The sequence below is a fragment of the Pezoporus flaviventris genome, unplaced genomic scaffold (genome assembly GCF_033815535.1).
Source record: "Pezoporus flaviventris isolate CSIRO_AGI_PZ_B2104156 unplaced genomic scaffold, CSIRO_AGI_Pfla_v1 ptg000007l, whole genome shotgun sequence".
Lineage (NCBI taxonomy): Eukaryota > Metazoa > Chordata > Aves > Psittaciformes > Psittacidae > Pezoporus > Pezoporus flaviventris.
The window spans coordinates 7,577,861-7,598,157 of NW_026892555.1; the positions used below are offsets into that span (position 1 = coordinate 7,577,861).

The following is a 20,297-nucleotide window of genomic DNA, read 5'->3' on the forward strand; positions in this document are numbered from 1 at the left end:
TTCCTGATAACAGAAGAGAAAATAACAACTTTTTTTTTTATAATCAGCCTTTTTCAAGAATTCTAGTTACAGTGAATACAGTGAATTCTAGTTTACAGTGTCTAAAAGCAATGTTTAGATTTATCGGGTACAGAGAAGATGTATGAGCTGTAACCATCTTCATATTCACATGAGAAATTTGATGTAGAAGTCCCTTCCATGGCAAAGCTGCAAGTAGGCATTATGAAGAAGTAATGGAAAGGGGAACACAAACATCACTCTCCACAGACCTGTAGGGTAACAGTGTCTAAGGTCCAAACAACCTTCCAGTCAAGTTAACTCTCCCCAGTCACACCCAACAAGCACTCCACACTAAAGGATCAGAATGGATTTAGTACACAAACAGATTTACCAACATTTGTTCAGTAAAAAGCAGAAAAACATACTCTAAAAAACTGAGGAAAAAGTCTTTACTCTTCACAGGAAAAAACCTAAACCACACCACCAAACTCCTGTTCAACACTGACAGTGTTGGTTTTGTGGGAAGAAACAATAACCTGAACATTTTAGGTGTGTTTTTTTAACAGCCTGCTGGAAATAATATTTGATAATCCCAAATAAAGTCTCATCCAAATTTCAGGAAGTTTTCTTCTTGTTTTATCAAGAGAAAACAGGAAAACTATTGTTAGCTGATGGTATTTGCCCAGCTTACATACAGCATGCTCTCCATGCTCAGGTTCCAGCGATTCCAGCCCATAAGAATTATTCAACATTTCTGTAAAGCTGCAAAGTTTAATATGGCTTACAAAAAGCACACTATGAAGCATTGGTCAGACAACCATACTGCTCCAATGTTCATCTAGGAAAAAATAATGGGAAGCTTCCAGGTTTTGGTTTCTGAAAGTGTAAAAAAGAAAACACCGTTTTCTCCTCCACCACACTCAACACGGTGCTGGCCACATGGATGGTATTTTTCATTTTTACATCATCATCTTCCTTTTGATCCTTCAGAAGTGACCAAAAAGTAGTGAATTGTCCTGTGAGATGGAATGAGTTCTTTCAAACTGGAAAAATGGATGTAAAAATGTTACTAAATTTGCCTCAAGTCTGCCCCTACAAAGTCTGAAAACAGCCATGTACTTCCTGCCTTTGCAATAATGGTATAAAAAGTCTTTCCTTCCACCTTGTAAGGGATATAAAACCAAACACCCTCCATTCTGACTCCTCCACAAACAGCCTTCAGACATCTGCAAAATCTGTAAGCCCCTATTTCTAACTCATTTTTAATTATACATATTGTACTGTATCAACATAAAGCAGTCTTTATAATCCTTCCTAATATCTGTCAGGTAACCCAATCAACCAAAATCCAAAGTAAAGGCTGTACAAAGAAAGAATTTCCCAAAGTCTTTCAGGAAAAAAGCTTCCTCCATACTTAATTAAAATAATCTAACTAAGTAATCAAATATACTAAGTCAAAGCACTGTTATTCTGATAACTAACCTATTTTAGTAAGCTGTTTCCATTCCAGAACTGCACAAAGGACCATGCCTCTCTACTTCCTTCATTACCTAACTTAAAAGTTCAGATCAAGCAGATTAACAAAGACTATGGGCTCAGAAAAATTAAGAGGGTTGGTTTTTTCAAAGCAGTATCTAGCGCTTATGGAACAACCAGTAGACAGCTAGAGCCACAAAAAAACAGGGGAAAAAAGGGAAGAGAAGCTTATTCAAATACAGTAACTTTGCAGAGGCTGTGTCCTGCTTGTGGGAGCTAACAGCTTAAAAAACAGTCTTCCACATGGGTACCTCCTTGCAGACATCTGCAGTTCTACTGCTGCTTCATCTGTCAGAGGCACGGGGGGGTGTGTGCACATGTATTAGTTTTTGGATGAGATCATAGGTAATTCAAGTTGGAAGGGACCTCAGAAAGCCTCCTACCAAAAAAAGTCCAACCTCCCACTCAAAGTAGAGTCAGCTATGGGATCAGACCACGTTTTCCAGAGTTTTAGCCAGCCCAGTCTGGAAAACCTCCAATGCTGGAGACTCCACAAACTCTTTGGGCAACCAGATCCACTGCTTGACTGTCCCATGGGGAAATGATTCGCCTTGTACCCAGCCTGAATTGCTTGTTTTCACTTCCACCAGTTATCTCTTGCCCTTCAACCAAACACTACCGTGGAGAGCTTGGCTAAGCACCTTTGATGACATCCTTTTAAGGATGGAAGGCTGGTACTGAGTCTCTTGTAGCCTTCTCCAAACTAAAGAAATCCAGTTTCCTCACCCTTTCTTCACTGGTCTTTCACACCAGATCATGTCATATATATTTAATAGTTTTCTATTATCGGTCAATCCCATCTCATTCACCAACTGCTGCCAGATGACCCTGAGTTTGATTAGAGCTGCATTACATAGTTTGCTTTACTGAACTTTAAATTTATGGTTCGGGTTGGAAGGGACCTTAAAGCTCATCCAGTTCCAACCCCCTTCCATGGGGGGGGAACACCTTCCACTAGACCAGGTTGCTCCAAGCCCCATCCAACCTGGCCTTGATCACTGCCAGGGATGAGGCAGCCACAGCTTCTCCAGGCACCCTGTGCCAGCACCTCAGCACTCACAGAGTAAAGAATTTCTTCCTTGAATCTAATCTAAATTTCCTCGCTTCCAATTTAAAGCCATTTCCCTTTGTCGTATCACTACATGCCCTTGTCAAAAGTCCCTCCCCAGATTTCTTGTAGGCCCCTTTATGTACCAGAAGACTGCTGTAAGGTCTCCTCAGTCTTCTCTCCCTCAGGCTGAACAAGCCCAGTTGTCTAGCCTGTCTCCATAAAAAAGATGCTCCAGCCCTTCTATCATCTTGGTGGCCTCCTCTGGACTTGCTCAAACAGGTCCAGGTCCTTCCTATGTTCCAGAGCTGAACGCAGTATTCCAAGTGGGGTCGCACAAGAGCAATGGGATAGAATCACCTCTTCAACCTCCTGGTCCTACTCCTTTGGATACAGCCTGGAAGACAGCTGGTTTCTAGACTGTGAGTGCACACTGCCAGTTCATGCTGAGCTTCTCACTGACCAACACCTCCAAGTCCTTCTCTGCAGAGCTACTCCCTATCTAGTCTCTGCACCGCCTGTAGTCGTCAGGGCTTGGGATTGCCCCCACTCAGGTGCAGGACCTTGCACTTCCCTATGTTGAACTTCATGAGGCTGGCACTGGCTACCTCATAAGCGTGTCAAGGTCCCTCTGGATGGCATCCCTTCCCTCCAGCGTATCAACTGAACCACACAGCTGGACGTCATCAGCAGACTTACCGAGGGCGCATCAATCACACTGTCCATGTCACTGACATGTTGAACAGGACAGGTCCCTACACGAACCCCTGGAGAACACCACACATCACTAGTCACCTGGACACTGAGCCACTGACCACAACTCTTTGAGTACATCCACCCAACCAATTCCTTATGCACCAAGAGGTCCATCTGTCAAACCCATGCCTCTCCAGCTTAGAGACAAGGATGCTGTGGAAAGCGTTTGACGCTGTCCTGCACAAGTCCAGGTAGATGACACCAGCCAAAATAACAAGCGACTTCCTTGTCTAAGATGACCTCCCCCTGCAGCAGCACTCTGGTGCAGTTGATAAAGACACTGCTGTTATGTCCAGAATAAAGCTTACTGACAGCCTGTCTTTGCTGATCAGTTTGACCAGGCTTTCTTCTGCTCAGTAATTGCTCATGCCAAATGATACCAGCAACACAAACACTGCCTGCAAAAACTACCTCATTTAAAATTACAGGGGTTTTAAGCAATAAATAGTCAAGGCACACAAAACCCCCTCCAAAGTTCCAGAACTCAAATGAACACCGGATTCCCTCAGGTGAATTTCAGCAAGTACTGCACAGATGAAAATTGAAAAGACCTGCAAAAGTGCTTCAGAAAGAAAAAACAGACTTTACTACACTGTTTCCCATCCTCTAGAAGCCTTTCTTGATTAACATTTTAACTGGTCATGAACACTTTACACAACAGCAGGCTTTCAGAAAAATGGAGGATAAAAAATAAACCACTTTCAAATCCTATTTTTCAGCAAGTGTTCTTAATTTGTCACTCATAGAAAGACTGAGCTAAGCAATACTACTGCTCTTCAACTGTGGTTTTGTTAAGAAATATAAAGAGATTTTATGTGAGTTCAGCAACTTTTATTTTCTTTGAAGTATGTATTTCTGCATGCAGATGAAGGGAATGTATACAGACCATATATAGAAAGAGTTTAAAAACATCCACCATTCCCCTATGCAACAGAAGGCTAAGAAAACAAATCACATGGACTATTATTCCAGCCCATGTCACCCTAATAACACAACAGTGGGCTTTCTCTCACAAGTTCTTTGGTTACATACATGAATATTACTTCATTTGAAATAGTCTTGGTTTCAGTGTTGCTGTAACTGCAAGACTGTAATATTAACTCTATGTATATGGCACCAACAGAAGTTTAGATGCATATAAACCTGACCTGTTCTACCTGATGGTGCATATGAAGAATCAGTTCCTAGAAAGCTGAGGATAAATTCCGTTCTGCCTGAAAATACCAAGTAACTCAGCTGCAGAGCTTAAGACCAAAGCTAGACAAGCACTGCAGAACTGACACCCGACCCTTAAGGCTGGGTACACTTGATACAAAGTACACACTAGATAGTCAGCGATGGTTTTTGGATACAATTAAGCCAAAATTATTTTTACATATTAACTTGCATTATTTAGCTACTTTAACCAGTTATCTCTATTCTCAACAGTTGCTGTTAAAAGTTCTGTTAAAATGATTTTACTTTTATAGCACTATTCAGCTAATTTCATGATCCTGGCATTCAGTTATAGAATGGGTATGTTGAAAACCCATTCTACAGCAACAGGTCAGAACAAAAAACTGCTCTGTAAACCACATTTTCCTTTAGAGACTGTTTATTAAAACAAACACTTGTCCTGTAATTAAAATCACAGCTCTCCTGATAAAAAGTTTAACCCACTTTTTATACAGAGCATGTAACTACTGGAGTAAACTTGTGAATAATACACAGATTTCTCTATCACGTAACTTGGGAGTCAGCAGGACCAGGTATCTACATGAACATACATCTCCAGGAATGCAACTGGAAAGCAGGTACAGGCCTCTACATTTCCTAGCCCTAATTAATCAGAGAGCAGCTAAAACAACACTTCCAGGTAGAAGCATCAACTTCCTCTGTCATCTGCTTAAAACCAGGGATTCTTCAAACTGAAACAGCACGGCCAGGATACATCATGACATCAGCACACTTACATTAATAACATTTGGACGAACAATATATTTCAAGCTAACAGCTCCTTTCACAACACACATGCTGTGTAGCATGGTCCTTGTGCCCAAATTTCCATTTTATAGTTTGACTCCTACTCACGATATGACTGAGAGGTTCCAGAGACACTATTTGAAGCACTTTGTTTCTCCAACTGTTTGATACAAACACAATTGTACTTGCCTAGTCCATGAATTCCAGTTAAGGATGTTTTCTTTTGTTAACATCATCTTATGAACTTATGGAACTAGATGATCTTTAAGGTCCCTTCCAACCAAACCTCCCTATGATTTTAAGTTTGATAACCAAATACAAAACACATTCATATGCACACCTTTAAACTAAACCAAAGTCTTCAGTCGCAGCAGTTTACCACATTAACACACCCATCATCTCACACATGACACCGCATTCCACACCACTTCAGAAATGGTCTTCGCTTACTAGCGTTGCACAAGCAACTAAAAGCAAACAAAGGAAAACCCACAGCAAAGTTTAGTTTGGTTTCTGAAGAGAGAATTCTTACTAAAAGCCAACAGGTTTAACAACTTATGTGGAAATCCATAAAGTTCACATGTGAAGCAGCCAGTTAAAAGCTGCACAAGGTCTTATAACTCGACACCAAAACATGATATGGACAGAACAATTATGCTCTTAGCACTACAAGGTCTTCCATACCATTTCTGTAAATAGTCCAGTGCCTCCAAGCGAGCACCAATCTCAAATGTGATTCCAGGACGATTGGGAGGCTTTTTACTCATCTTGAGGTTTTCTTTTTCACTACCTTCAGAGAAAAAAAGAAGAAAAGTCATATCAGAACCTGTAACACTGCCTAAAGAACGTCACTGACAGCAAATACATTCCAGTGAGTGGAAAAAGATGCGGCATTTCTATCCCAACTTTCCATTAAGTTTTCAGAAGTATAATGAAGGCCCTACGAAGGCATTAAACACAAAAGTCCTGCATTTTTAGTTAATTTATTTTTCTTTGAAAACACCCAAAACAGTCACCAGCTTTAAGTTAAAAAAAAAAAAAATAAAGTAAAAAGAAAAAAAGTGTTCATTTTTGGAGCTGTACTACACTGTAAGAACAGGGCACCTCTTTGAAGCATAATGTTAAGAGAGACCTGGAGTCCACGTGCAGTCTCTCCTCTGCTGTGGAAAAGGTCAAAACCAAGAAGAACTTACCTTACCAATAATAGAAATTTAAAGACAAACATAGCCTTAACGGACAAGTAAGACGAAATTAATGAAAACAAGCAAAGAAAAAATCCCTACGTACTCTCAATTCATAATTAACACTAAGGAAGTTTCACGAGCGCCGTTTAACCCCTTTCGTTAATGCAGCCACTACCAAACAAATCACCTCTCTGCCCGACTGCCACCCCTATTACGGTGACAAGCCGGTGTCCCACCAAGGCACGGACCGCCGGGACCGCAGGCACTGCCGCACGCCGGCTGACGAGCGAGGGTGCCGGGCGGCGGGACCGGACCGCGCACACCCGGACCCCGGCCCTCAGGCGGGGCTCCGCTGCCAGGGCCGGCAGCGCGCCCGGGGGCAGCTGCCTGGGCGGCGGTGCCCGGCCCGGGGAAGCCCAGGCCCGAGCGCGGAGCACACAAAGGGTCCGCCCCAGAGGGGCCGGGAGGAGGGCCGCGGGCCGGCGGGTGCTGCGCGCTCCGGCGGGCCCAGGGGAGGACGCGGGCAAGGCCCAGCGCGGGGGAGGGCCGCGGGCACCGCCCCGCCAGGCCCAGACACCGTGAGGGGGGAGCCGGAGCCCCGCGGTCGCGCGGGGCCATGGCGCGGGGCCGCCTGCCCAGCGCCGCGCTCCTTACCGCCTCCTGCGAGTCGCACGGCAGCGGCGGGCCCGGTGCGGAGCCCGCTGGTCCCGCTCGGCGCGGCGCGGGGTGTCCGGCGCCCTCACAGCCCCATCCTCCCCGCGCCCCGCCGCCGCGTCACCACCCCGCGACGAGCCCGCGAGGCGCGGCCCGGCGCCGCCATGACACCGCCCCCGCCACGTGACTGCGGAGCCACCGCCTCCGCGTGACCTGGAGGCGGGGGTAGGGAGCGGAGTGAGGGAGACAAAGAGAGGTGGTGGCGGGGGTTATTGACAGCCATTGATAGCTATTGATTGATAGCTATTGATTGACAGCCATTGATAGCCATTGATTGACAGCCATTGATTGACAGCCGTTGATAGCTATTGATTGACAGCCATTGATAGCCATTGATAGCTATTGACTGATAGCCCAGCCATTGGTAGCCATTGACTGACATACCGGACATTGACAGCCTTTAACTGATAGCCCAGCCATTGATAGCTATTGACTGAAAGCCATTGATAGCCATTGATTGACAGCCTGGCCATTGACAGCCCAGCCATTGACAGTCTGGGCACCATCCCTGAGCCTGCCACAGCAGCAGAGCAATGGCTTCTCCTCACCTCCCTCCTGTGCCCATGACACCGCCTTTACCTGAAGGTTCCCCCTTTTTTCATACAGTCATATAATCACAGGATGGTTTGTGTTGGAAGGGGCCTTAAAGCTCATCAGTTCCAACCCCTGCCACAGGCATGGATGCTTCCACTAGAGCAGGTTGCTCCAAGCCCTGTCCAGCCTGGCCTTGAACACTGCATTTACCTCTTCTTTGGGCAGCCTGTTCCAGTGCCTCAGCACCCTCACAGTAAAGGCCTTCTTCCTTATATCTAACCTGAACTTCCCCTGTTTCAGTTTAAACCCATCACCCCTTCCCAGCATCCTTGTAGAACCCTTTCAGATACCGGAAGGTCTCCATGCAGCCTTCTCTTCTCCAGGCTGAGCAACGCCAGCTTTCTCAGCCTGTCTTTGTATAGGAGATGTTCCAGTTCCTGATTGTCCTCGTGGCCCTTCTCTATCCTTCTCAGTCTGGGGCCAGAGATAGTGATGGGTTTGGTCGGGGTGTGCTTGGCTGTATTTACACCTAGTGCAGCTGTTGAGCTGGTATGTACTGCTGCTGGTCCCAGTGCTGAGTGAGTTAATAGAATGACAGAATGGTTTGGGTTGGAAGGGACCTCAAATCTCATCCAGTTCCAACCCCCTGCCACAGGCAGGGACACCTTCCACTAGACCAGGTTGCTCAAAGCTTACTCCCTTTCTTACTGCCCATTGAGCTCCAGGGCTTCTTAATGGCTGCTGTCAGCTTTTGCTGCCTGCTGTGCTGCTTATCGCTGTGTTTTGCTTGGGAGACATTTGATAAAAGCAGTGGCCTGCAGCCAAGTCTGGCACTTGGCCCTGCATTGCTGGCATCTCAGCACTACAGGAACCATCTCATGGGGACCTTCGTCCTCTTCTCCAGGATAGATATTTCCAACCGTTTTGTAATGGCAAAATCAGCATCATCACATCCCCATGGATGTGATCACTAAGATAACAGCCAGGTTTCCACCAGCTAATCAAAAAGCTTTCCTCGGCATAGTGGATTTCTGGAGACTGCAGATCCTGGGTCAGCTTGTGAGTCCTCCCTCGAGTGACCTGAAAGAAGAACTTTGTCAAGTGGATTGAGTTTGCATGGCAAGGTTTTGATAGTGGGGGGGGGTACAGGGAAAGCATCTGTTAGAAGCTGCCAGAAGCTTTCCCCACATCCAGTGGAACCAATTCCAGCCAGCTGAAAGATGGAGCTCCACTGGCCAAGGCTGAGCCCATCAGGGATAGTGGTAGCACCTCTGGGATAAGAGATTTAAGAAGCAGGGAGAGGGAATGACTGTGCAAACGCAGCCAGAAAGAGTAAGGATACATGAGAGGAGCAGCTCTGAAGGCACCAGCGTCAGTGCAGGAGGAAGGAGATGCTCAGGCCTCGGAGCAGAGATTTCCCTGCAGCCCGTGATACAGACCATGGTGAGGCAGGCTCTGCCCTGCAGTGCATGGAGGTCTGTGATGGGGCAGATATCCACCAGTGTTGTGGCTATTGCTGAACAGCATTTTCAGAGCATCAAGGCTTGCTTTTTGTTATTCTGCCCCCAGAGCAAGTAGGCTGGGGGTGAGCAAGAGACTAGGTGGGGGCACAGCAGAGACAGTTGACCCAAATTGTCCACAGGGATATTCCATGCCATAAAGCATCAACTTGGGCAAGAAAACCTGGAGCAGAGGAGGAAGAATAGTGGGGTTTTTGTCTTCCAAGGTGATTTGGGGGTTAGGTTGTTTGGTTTAGGGTTTGTTTGGAGTTTGGGTGGTTTTTTTGCCTTCCCTCACCTATTAAACTGTCCTTATCTGTGTCTACATTCTCACTTTTGTTCTATTCTCTCCCTCATCCCGCTGCAGGGGAGTGAGCCAGTAGCTATGTGGGAGTTTGGCTGCTCTCCGAGGTCAACCCATCCGCGGTGGTTAGTTCCTGCGAGGCTGCCTCCCACTTTAAGAGTCTTTATAGGGAGTCTGTGCAGTGGGGTATTTTAGAGTATAGATTTGCTATGGATCTTTTTATTCCTCCTTTGATTTTTCGCTATTCCCATTTTCAGCATGGTGGTAGCAAGAAGGAGAGACTGAAGGAGGAAGGAGGCTTGAAGAAAAACAAAGCAAACAATGCAAGAAAAAATAAAAGCAAAAAATAACCTACTTTTTATCTTTTTTAGTACAAAGTTGCCATTGCATTTGATTGAAGTCTCCAGCTCTTTCTACCCTGAGCATCGTTTTGATGCAGGCTTTTGTTTAGAGGGTTTGTTTGAGTATAGTAAGGGCTGTTGTGTTGGCAATGAGACCTCACAGGGTTGCAATGAATGTGCAGCATCAGGATGCTATTGGAAAAGTGAAGGTGCTTCTGTTCATGGAGAGGGAGATGGGGGCGAGATAAAAGAGGCAGCAAGGATGAGGCCAGGTATGTGTGGGTTGAGTCATGCTCAGCTGCATGCTGGAGGCTGGCTGTGCGATGAGAAGGGCTCAGAGCAGTGTGGCACCTTGAGCATCACCTCACTGTTGAGGCCATCAGGAGAGGGAAGCAGAGCCGACAGCAGATTGCAGAGGTGCTGCAAGTCCCAAGTGATGGTAATCAGGGCCAAAAGCCCATATGCACCGCCACAAAAGGAGCACAGAGAGACAACAGCAGGAGAGGAAGCATAAATAACAACACCCTGACCCATGGCTGCCAAGAGCCATCAGCCCATCAGAGGCCCATTTCCTCAAGCTCAGAGGAGCACAGGGGCACAATAGCAGATGGGAACACAAGTTAAGGATTCAGAAGAAGGGATAACCCAACACAGATTGCTGTGTGAGACTCCTACCATGCTGCCTTCAGAACAGCATTGAATGTCTGCCTTCCATTCTCCTTGTCTCCACTTCTGCCTTACTTCAAGCTTGACACAGAAATAGAGGTCTCATCACATTATCCCAACCTGTTATGTTAAAATGCTCATCTGGGAAGAGCGACTGTGTTGACCTGTCCTTCAGACACCAGAACATCACCAGGCAGAGCTGCAGCAAAGGAGCTTTCATTACTTCTGCTCCTCACAAAATCTGGTGCTTAATCTTGTCACGAAGCATGTCTTTAGCATTGCAAATATTGTACAGACCATAAATTGGAGACCAAACTGGATAGGAGGTTTTATCTTGCCAGTCAGTGACTCACAAAGACTTGGAGGGGGAAGAGAGTATTTCATAATCAGCTGAGCATGAGCTCATGATGTGCTGTTGATGCTGAAAAGAGTAATGCAGTCTTTGCAAAGCACATGCACATGGAAATACTGAGTAGGAGTAGAGAGGTGACATTATCCCTGCACTTGGCACCAGGACGTTGCTATTAAAATAACTTACTCTTCAGAAAAGCCATCCAAAAACTGGAAACATTCAGGAAAGGTCTGGGAGAATGATCAAACACCTGGGGAAAAAAAAAGATACCATGGTTAGAGACATCAGTTTGTTTATTTTGCTGTGTATTTTTTCTTGTGGGTTATCCCATAAAAAAACCACTGTGAATGTCTGATATTGCAGTCATGAGGTGACACTCGACAGAATAAAACTTCATCATTGTTTTTTAGTAGGAAGATATATTTAAAGGGACTGCTGGTGCTTGTAGTTAAATGGTGCCTGCACAGTCTCAGCCTAGCAAACATGCAGCAGCACTTCTACCCTGCTCTATCTGTCAGTCGAGATACTTGGTCACAGCCTGGCTCTGCTCCGTAATTATCTGTCCTTGGTCCATGTTGACATCCTGTCTGGCATGAGTTCCTGTGTCTTCTGCAGTTTCTCTGCCTTTCTTTTTCTTCCATCCCAGAAACTTCTGCCTTCCAGAAATTTCCTCTTCCTTTTGTGTAGATTTCCACTATCTCACCAAACACTTCTTTCCATTTTAGAGCCCCAAATTTTCCAGATGCTGGGAATTACCCTAAAGTGGCTGAGTTCTGAAGCATCTGGTGTTGTAAGGGAAAAGAAAGTAGCTAACACTCATTGCCATGGACACCAAACAAAATAGTAACCCAATGGGTTTGGGACACCAATCTCTATCTTTTTCAGTTTAGAAAGACACTGAAGCTGCTGCAGGACATTTTTTACTCTATCGCACTGCTTCTTTGCAGAATGCCTTTTGCTCAATAAATGGTTTCTCTTGGAGAGCAGGCTGTTTGCTGACAGGTATTGCAGCCACAGCTCTGTCTTTCACTGCATGCTGGAGAGGTGACATGAAGCTATAAACCAGACATAAGGTTCTCTACTAGCAGCATTGTAAGGATGAAATATAGTAAGATGAGGATGCCAGATGGGTAATGAAATTTGCATTTATAGAGGTAGCTCCAACATTAGTGAAAGAGTCCCAAATACATAGAGAAGACAGAGCAAACACTAAGTATTGATGAAGGCTAAAGGAAACCCTGGGAGGCGGTGAAGTTACTGCCTACCACAGTGGTACCTCCTAATGCTCTGCATGGCTGGAAGGGAGCAGCTGCCTGTTCTGGATGAAGACAGCTTTGCTGTGCCATCATACAGCCTAGTTAAACCACTTTCCATGTATCCATTTATATCTTGGGGACATACTCAACATTCACTGTGCTATGAATATTGTTTTGCAATGAATGTTAGACCTCTTGAGATTAATTGTGCTTTTGCCTCGGAAACAGTACTGTGCAATGTGTTGCTTACTTCTGCATTACATATTGCAGCCATATGTCTTGGATTGTGTTTTGTGTCTGGGGGAGGTTCTGTAGACTGGGACACATCAGTAAATATTATATGGCAGTTTCTCTTAAAGCCTTGAGAACAATATTGGACAAAAGCTGTGCTAATACCTGCTCTGATTGTGCACTGATTTCCTAGATTATTACCTTGTGAGGTTGAATTTCAGCATATACTTTATGGTGAATCAACTCACAAACATATCCCAGTGGTAAGCTTTTCATGGTCTGTCCTCAAGGTGGGTCGGGGAAAAGGACAGAAGGAATGTCCTGCCAAGACAATGACTGTGCTGGAGTCACTGAGCATTCAGGAGCAGGATGTTTATCATCGTCATAATGATATTGGGGAGTACTGTAAGAGGAAAGGAGAAACTAATAGACAAATCACTGCAACCCAGGGGGTCTAGCAAGGACAGTTTTGGAGCCAGGTTGCCAATATGAATTTGTAGAGAGGAAAACAGAACTCCAAAACTCACATCTGTCCAGCCTAGTTGGAGTCCAGGAGTGAGAATGAACACATATACATCACATCTACCAACAGGCAATACTGTTCACTTGGTAAAACTAATGTGATATATTCCTGTCTGTGGTCCTGTGAAAACTGGGACTGAGGGATGGTTGTCAATTAAGATATTAGCCCTCAATGTCCACCCTTGCTGTAAAATGCTTGCAGATCATTTGCTTATGGGAGGAGTTCTTGATATTTGGCCATTAGGCCTGTGCTGGCATCGCATGGGCAGGTTCCTGGAAGGCTATCACAGTTCTGGTCTCTGTCCTCAATTGCCTTGTAGGCCACATTCAAATCCTTGATCTTTAATGCAGTGCTGGATAGCATCCAAGCTATAAAACCACTCTGCCTCTAGTGTATCATGATCTTCCACTGGATACCAAGGCTGCCTGTGCCTTTTCCTTTCCCCTAGCAGTTGAACTAGGCCAGGACATCAGTTTGAATCCAGCTGGAAGTGCGACAAGTCAGAATGGCACAGGCATAGCTGGAAATACGGCAAACAGTTCCAGAAAAGCCTGTGGATTCTCAGTACAAGCTTCACAAATCTGGACTTTGCTTAAAGGCAGAAAGGAACTCGGCCACTGTCTGACTAGAGTGGTTATTTACATACAAATGCAGACACAACTGATAAGGGTGCTGTGTAAAACAGCAGGGAAGACAGGCACTTTAAAGAACGCTATTAGAGTATCATTGCCAATTGTTGTCCTCATTTATGCATCGATCAGTATGATATGTTATAGAAATGACCATGACATCAGTATCTTGCCAGTACCATTGTCGCAGGAACCAGTGGTACCAACACCTTCCCAGCTATAGATTTTCAGTATATACAATTGTTGTGTTAAGAGAATAGAAATTTGGCAGAAAATAACCCCCTTTGTATTCCAGTCACTCCTCAGGGATCAGAGGGGCTGGGTGCAGCTGGGTTTAATTCCTGATTATAACCAGTTCAACACCATACATCCAGTTGTGTTCAATGAGAACTTTCACAATTACCAATTCACAAATAGTATAGTTTATTGGAGCGATAGATTATACAGATTACAAAAACAGATTTGGAATGGCCCTTGATGAATTCACTTACTGCATTAGCACTATAATCCAAAACTACCCAATGATTAATGGAGCTCATATGGCTAATTTATTAAGCTTGCTTCCACCCAGGTATCATTCAACATAGTCAGAGATGAAAATCTCATCAAAGAGGCTTTGGGGAGGAGTGAGCTATCGACTTGTCTGCAAAGTGGGGTCGTATACTCATCCTCTGCCATGGAGGAGTTCGAATGCCGAATTCATACTTTTGAGAACAGTGGAAATGAAACTGCAGCCAAACTACCTGTTGCTGCCCACAGATGGGGAGGGAGGGCAGCCACTTTCTCACTGGTGTATTTTTTATGTGTAAATGAGGGATAACAAGAGTTTCAATGACATTCAGTCAGGCTGCTCGAGGGCTATGGGTCTTGTGCAACAGAACTGTGAAACAATAGCATCGCTCCCTCTTTCACCCCCTTGAGGCAAGCTTTAAGGGCCATCAAGTCTCCCTTTGCCTGATAGCTAATAACCGCCATCAGCAGCTGATCACCTCTATCAGGGTGTTGTAACTACCACGCCTCCTTAATCCCTTCACCACTTATCTCCTGGTCTCAGGCCTCATTCTTACAACAGTATATATAAAGCATGCTATGATCCTTTAGAATTATAAGTTAACCAAAAGCCTTCACTGCATATCAGTCCAAGACCCTCCACCGCTGGTCCATGCAGGTTACAGAAGCCATTCAGGGTCTCAGCTATGCTGATCATCATGATTCGGAGAAAACTCCAGGAACAAACTCGCCAACAGAGTTTCAAGTTGACAAGCAGGTATTCTTTATTGCGGCGCCGGGAGACACGGGGGATAGCTCCTCCTAACGTGTGTCCCCGAGCTGCTCTACAGGTCATCCTTATGTGGTCACTGAGCATATTACATCATTTTCCTAAAGGTTTCCGGCATGCATACAAAAATGTGGTGGTCTTTAAGGGTCGTTTACTTTTCCCAGCAAGCTTAATTAACATTACAGACATAGCAATCATCCTGGCCTTCTACTTATCAGTTAGTTTAACTGCTCCCATCCTGGACATCTGCTAGTCCGGGATACTCCCCATCCCAGGTCCTGTCCTTCTATTCTGCTTTTCTCACACCTTTTGTACTGAGGCCCTGAGGGCCTGAAACTATGTCAACTACCTTCAAGTACCGCGGTTATTTTCCATTACAAAGCCATCAAACTTAACATTACTTAGAACTGATTACATTTTGTACTTTTGTGCCTCCTTGTCTCAATCACCACCTCCAGAGGAACATTCCATTTGGAACTCCTGTAACATGGAAACTCCCAACCAAACGTTCAGAATTTATGTGTCTCTGTGCTACCCGAAGCTCTGTGTTGTCTAGGTGGCCGGTCCAGCTCTCAGCCGCCAAAGTGTTGCTATGCAGGTGATCTGTCTGTAGTGTAGTGACACAGAAGACAAGGAATGTAGGCAAACACATCTTCACCATGTCTTATGGGTACTTCCTACATTTGCCTCATTGTGCTGGGTTTGGACATGCCCTTTAGAGCTTAAAGTGATCAGTCTCCCATACTGTCTGACCTGGTTTAGTCCCCGTCATTTCCTTCTCAGTCTGGACGTAGATTGTGCTGGAAGCTTGATGACCTGCAGGCCTAGGCCCCATGACCTGCCATACATACCATGTTTCCACTGCCACTTCAAATCCCATTCCCACTCATTCTCTATTCAGACCAGTCATCGATGTGTTAAAGTTTCTATTCTTCTCAAATAAGATGCTACTAGAGCACAATAGGCCAACAGCTGGCTCTATCCTGATGCTTCCAGTCGCTGCAGGTACAGCAGAGTGCTAATTCACGATCTTTTGTAATCCTTAAGGAAGTCAGCCAGCTTTTAGCATAGCTGCGTTTGTTGCTTTTCTTAGTGTTCCTATCTTCTTGTTCAGTAACAGTCAGATCTTGTGAGGAAGTGTACAAAGAACTCTAATGAGGATCACTCAAGGTCTGTTAGGGACCTTGATTAAATTCTGCCTTGACAGATGGATTTGAATATTATCCTCTTCCTTTTGTTTTATTTCTATGATAAAATAGTTTCTAAAGGAGCAGTATTTAGGGATGCAAGGTGGGGGAGCTGCAGATTCTAATGGAAGCAACTCTTTTCCCCATGTGTGCTTTTCCACTGCTTTTATGTGACATTGTACAAAATTCCTGACAAGCAAATTCCCATGTCTACATCAAGTTACAGACAAAACAAATTTCCTTCCGACACCATATAAGCAAAGAGCAAGGAGATGCAACACAGATTGGTCATGGCTTTGCACAGAGAAGTATCATTGTGCATCCAGATTTGCTTGATTTAGAACCTTTCTAAACACTTTTTGTCTATCTATCTGGACTGTGTGTGTGTAGCTGACATAGCATTATTGCAGGTAAGCTTTTGTTGACATCCAAGCAGCGTGGATCTATCAGCAAGCTCAGAGCTGAATCCAAGCTTTACAAGTCTGTGCATTGTACTCCACCATGAGAAACAGAAATAACCTTTGTTACCTGTATGCAGGAGCAATTAAATTCAGTGAACTTGGAAAAGAAATCTAGCCTGAGGTCTCTGATAGGGTGAAGTGGGATTTCCATCTGATAACATCAAAAAGTAATTTGCTCTTCTTTTAAAGCAAATTAATCTCTGTTCATACAGCTGACATGGTTATTAAAATCATAGATGATATGTCCATTCTGTAAACTGCAGTGAAATACTAACTTTATGCAGGATAAGCCTTCTCTTAACATTGAAATAAAGTGTCTGAATTTGTGAGGACTTTTTTTCTTTTTTAATAGCCAGGGTACCTCAAGCATTACTAAGGGTTTCTGCTGCATAAAGGGATGCCCTTAGCTCAAGATCCTATCATTCACAAAGGTGAATTAAAATGAGTCTTAGTTTTCCCTGCAGCAAGACTGCAGGCAGGGAGAGTTTCATAGACCTTCAGTCTGACCATGTGTGGTTGCTCTGAAGTTCTCATTATCTGCCCTTCCTCTGCTGTTTTTTTAATGTTTCAATTACTTTTCAGATGTCTTAGAATATTTTTACTTGTTGAGTACTAGATAAACAGCATTAGCAAAGAGCCGTGATACGGGACAAGTGGCTTGATTTGGTGGTCACTGAAGCTGGTGGGAAAGCTAAAGGCTGTGAGCTGAAAAGAGTTAGAGAAGCATCAGATTACTCTCAATTGCACTCAATCAATAAGCACTCTACTCCCTCCATCATGGCCACTCAATTCGCTCTACCACACAAAATACCCTTTCTGAGAACTGTGTGTTTAGCATAATAACGCAGGGCACTGAATTGCTGCCGGTTGCTGAAATGGCAGGATTGTGGTGTAATGTGGGCTAAAAGCTCATCTGCACACCCACAAAGGAGCACAGAAAGACAACAGATGGAGGGGTAGCTTAAATAATAACCTGCCCCAGCTGCTTCCAGGCCCATCCCAGGAGCCATCAGCCCATCAAGGGCCCTTCTGCATCAGTCCAGAGGAGGAGCAGGGCACAAAGGCAGGGGCAAAACAAATTAAGGACTCAGAAGAAGGGATGCTCTGCCTCGGTCCTTCCAAGGCCTATCCCAGAGGAGGCACAACCCCTGTGTACAGGAATGAAACCCACTCAGATGAGTCAATGCCATAGAACCTTTGGGAGTGAGAGGAGTTGCTGCTTGGGGACATGAGACAAGGGTGTCTCTAAGGGTGATGCCATAGGGAGGGGGCTGCTGAGGACCATGGGAATCTTGACCAGCTGTGTGTGATGGTCTGTAATAGCAACTGGAGTTGGACTGTGGCCCTGAGAGCTCACATGTCCAGGTGCCAGCAATTGGGGAGATCCAGGGGCAGCTATAGGGCAGACCATGTGTCTGAGCCAAGCTGCTGGAGGGACCCACCTTGTACTCACCTATGATGTGTGTATCATAGAACAGTTTGGGTTGGAAGTGACCTTAAAGCTCATCCAGTTCCAACCCCCTGCTGTGGGCAGGGATGCCTTCCACTAGAGCAGGTTTCTCCAAGCGCAGTCCAACCTGGCCTTGAAAGATCACTGGTAATATGCTTTCTCTTTTATTTGTAGTATCAGAGGTAGAGTAAGCCTGGGACAAGTGTAGAAAGATAGGTGGCATTTAGTTTTGTAATTTTTCATTTCCTTACTTTTGTGGGTTGAGCTTGTAATGTATGCAACAGGCATGAAACTACTGCACAGCAAGCTTGTTGGTGTGTTCATTTCCTAGAATTTGAAATCTGATGGGGTGGGGTGGGATGGGCAGTTTGAGGCATGACAGGAAAAGCAAGAAACATAAGCTGTATACAAACCTTTCTGTGTGGGTACATAGTCTAATGCCTACCTGTAAAATATTCACTAATGCACAAAGTTTATGCATCAAAAGCTTGTGGAACAGTGAGTTTCAGATATGAATGGTAGTGATTAAAAAAGAAAACACCTCTAAGTCTAAATATGATGTAGGCACAATACATTTAATTATATAGGCAAACATGCAATACCAATATCGTTCAAAACAGCAGCCCAAGCTCAGAACTGCTTCCTGATGAGAAGAATTTAAAAGAACCAAAATATACCAAAACCCCAAAATACTCCCAAGAAGTAAATTAGTGTATGCACAGAAATTCTTCAGTAGGTGACCTAGTTTCAAAGACCAGTGGGAATTTATGTCCGCTGCCTGTTGAGAGAGAGGGTGGCCAGGGAAATCCCACTGTAATGAAGCCCATGCATCCATGGAAATAGGGTTGGACTAAATTTCTTCATTGGCATAATTCTACTAAAGTAAAAGAAGTGAAGAACATGTTTTCATATTTGAGCAAAAGGACCTTAAAATACTAATTCTAGTTTAGCTCCCTAACAGAAGGTCTTTCGTAACATCCTAATTGCCTAATTCCTATTCTTGTGTCCTTTTCTGTGAGGTGAGATGTTTACATTTTATCAGTGGAGATATTTTTTCTTCTCCAGGGAAAACAACCCTATCATTAAATCAAATAAATCATATTTTACTAGATTTATGCTTTCTTTTTGTCAGCGCTACATACAGACATCAGGAGAGATACCTACTGGCATGTTTCACCTGTTTGTTTTGAAGTTTTGCTCCCTGAGGTTGTGTAATTTTTCAGTGTCAAGCAGTTGATTTGTACTACTTTTGTGTGTAAGTTCTACAGCCAAATCATTTTGATTGCCAGGGCATCTTGTTCAGGCTTCATTTCTCTTATGTGGATTTGACTTTATTTTTGTGTACTGGTGTGATGTGATAAGGTGTGATGAATTACCTTGCATAGTATGAAACACCTAGAGTGGAACAGTGAGCATGTTTACAAATGGCTTTATTCCTTTCTCCTTTCAAGACAATTTATCTTGATGTTGTATGGTATATATTTGCAATGATGTTTTTGACCATGAAACAAGCAACTCTCAACTCTCAAGTGCATCTTCCCTATAATAATGCTTCTGCAAAATGCCTTGTTATTATTATACGTGGATTTTTTTTGGTACCTTGATCATTTTCTTACATCAAAGCCCATCAGGCTCACAAGTATTTCAACAAATAATAGAGTGATTTGGGACTTTTTTGAGTGAGGTAGAAATGGAAAGCTGAAACAAAAACCCGTGTCACTGTGTGAGAAAAGGTTCTCTCTTTGTTCTCTGTATCATTATTGGAGTGAAACGTTATTCAGTGTATCTTCTCGTTTGCAACTGCCTGCAAGAGCATTCACTGGGCTAATCTTAATCTTCAGTTTGCTCTTCAAAATGAATGCTTCTGATGTGAGGCTACTCCACAGGAAGCGTGACCTCATTCTGCCTCTGTGCTGCTGATTGCACAGGCTGTTTTCAAAAGGAAACAGGGGACTTCATAGACCTGCCTTTCTGAAACCTCAGAGCTAATCTCTTCCAGGAAGCTGCAGAAGGAGCACCCTCCACTTAACGTCTCCGAGGCACTCGTGTTGATGATGAGAAACTCTTTTACATACATGTATTAATAGTGAAATGGATTTTCCAGGTTTGGAAGATTTTACACATATTTATCTCTTAGTATATTTGTCAGCTGAGAAATAACTAAGCTTTGGACTCATTTCTGTACCGCTCTTCAGGAAGTTTTGTATTTCTGTGGATGTTGTTATCATTGCCTGCAGGGGGGAAAGACTGCACTGCTCTTCAGAAATGACTGATATGTGTGGACAAAGAAAACTACCTTTGTAGGCACTTGTGTTTGGTAGGTTCAATAGCATAAAACTGGTTGCCTGGGCTTCAGTTATTTTAGCAGTTAACACTGTATTTTGG

General features: G+C 44.3%; 2 protein-coding genes across 5 annotated transcripts in view; one reads left to right on the forward strand and one right to left on the reverse strand.

Moving 5' to 3' along the window:
- LOC133266489 (PHD finger protein 20-like protein 1) overlaps window positions 1-7,282 on the reverse strand; it is a 212,559-nt gene extending 205,277 nt beyond the window's left edge. For 3 of the 4 annotated variants that reach the window (XM_061447708.1, XM_061447705.1, XM_061447706.1), the window contains exons 1-2: window positions 7,141-7,278; window positions 5,987-6,092 (exon numbers count right to left, since the gene is read on the reverse strand). In XM_061447708.1, the coding sequence (XP_061303692.1) occupies window positions 5,987-6,069 (83 nt within the window). In that variant the 5' untranslated portion in view covers window positions 6,070-6,092; window positions 7,141-7,278. Of the gene's footprint in view, window positions 1-5,986; window positions 6,093-7,140 lie in introns of all 4 variants that reach the window. The other variant, XM_061447707.1, reaches the window with a different exon arrangement.
- Window positions 7,283-19,722: 12,440 nt separating this feature from the next.
- LOC133266485 (dynein axonemal assembly factor 11-like) overlaps window positions 19,723-20,297 on the forward strand; it is a 48,541-nt gene continuing 47,966 nt past the window's right edge. Inside the window, exon 1 of the mRNA XM_061447697.1 lies at window positions 19,723-20,229. The gene's annotated coding sequence lies outside the window, so the exon portion shown is untranslated. The remainder of the gene's footprint in view (window positions 20,230-20,297) is intronic.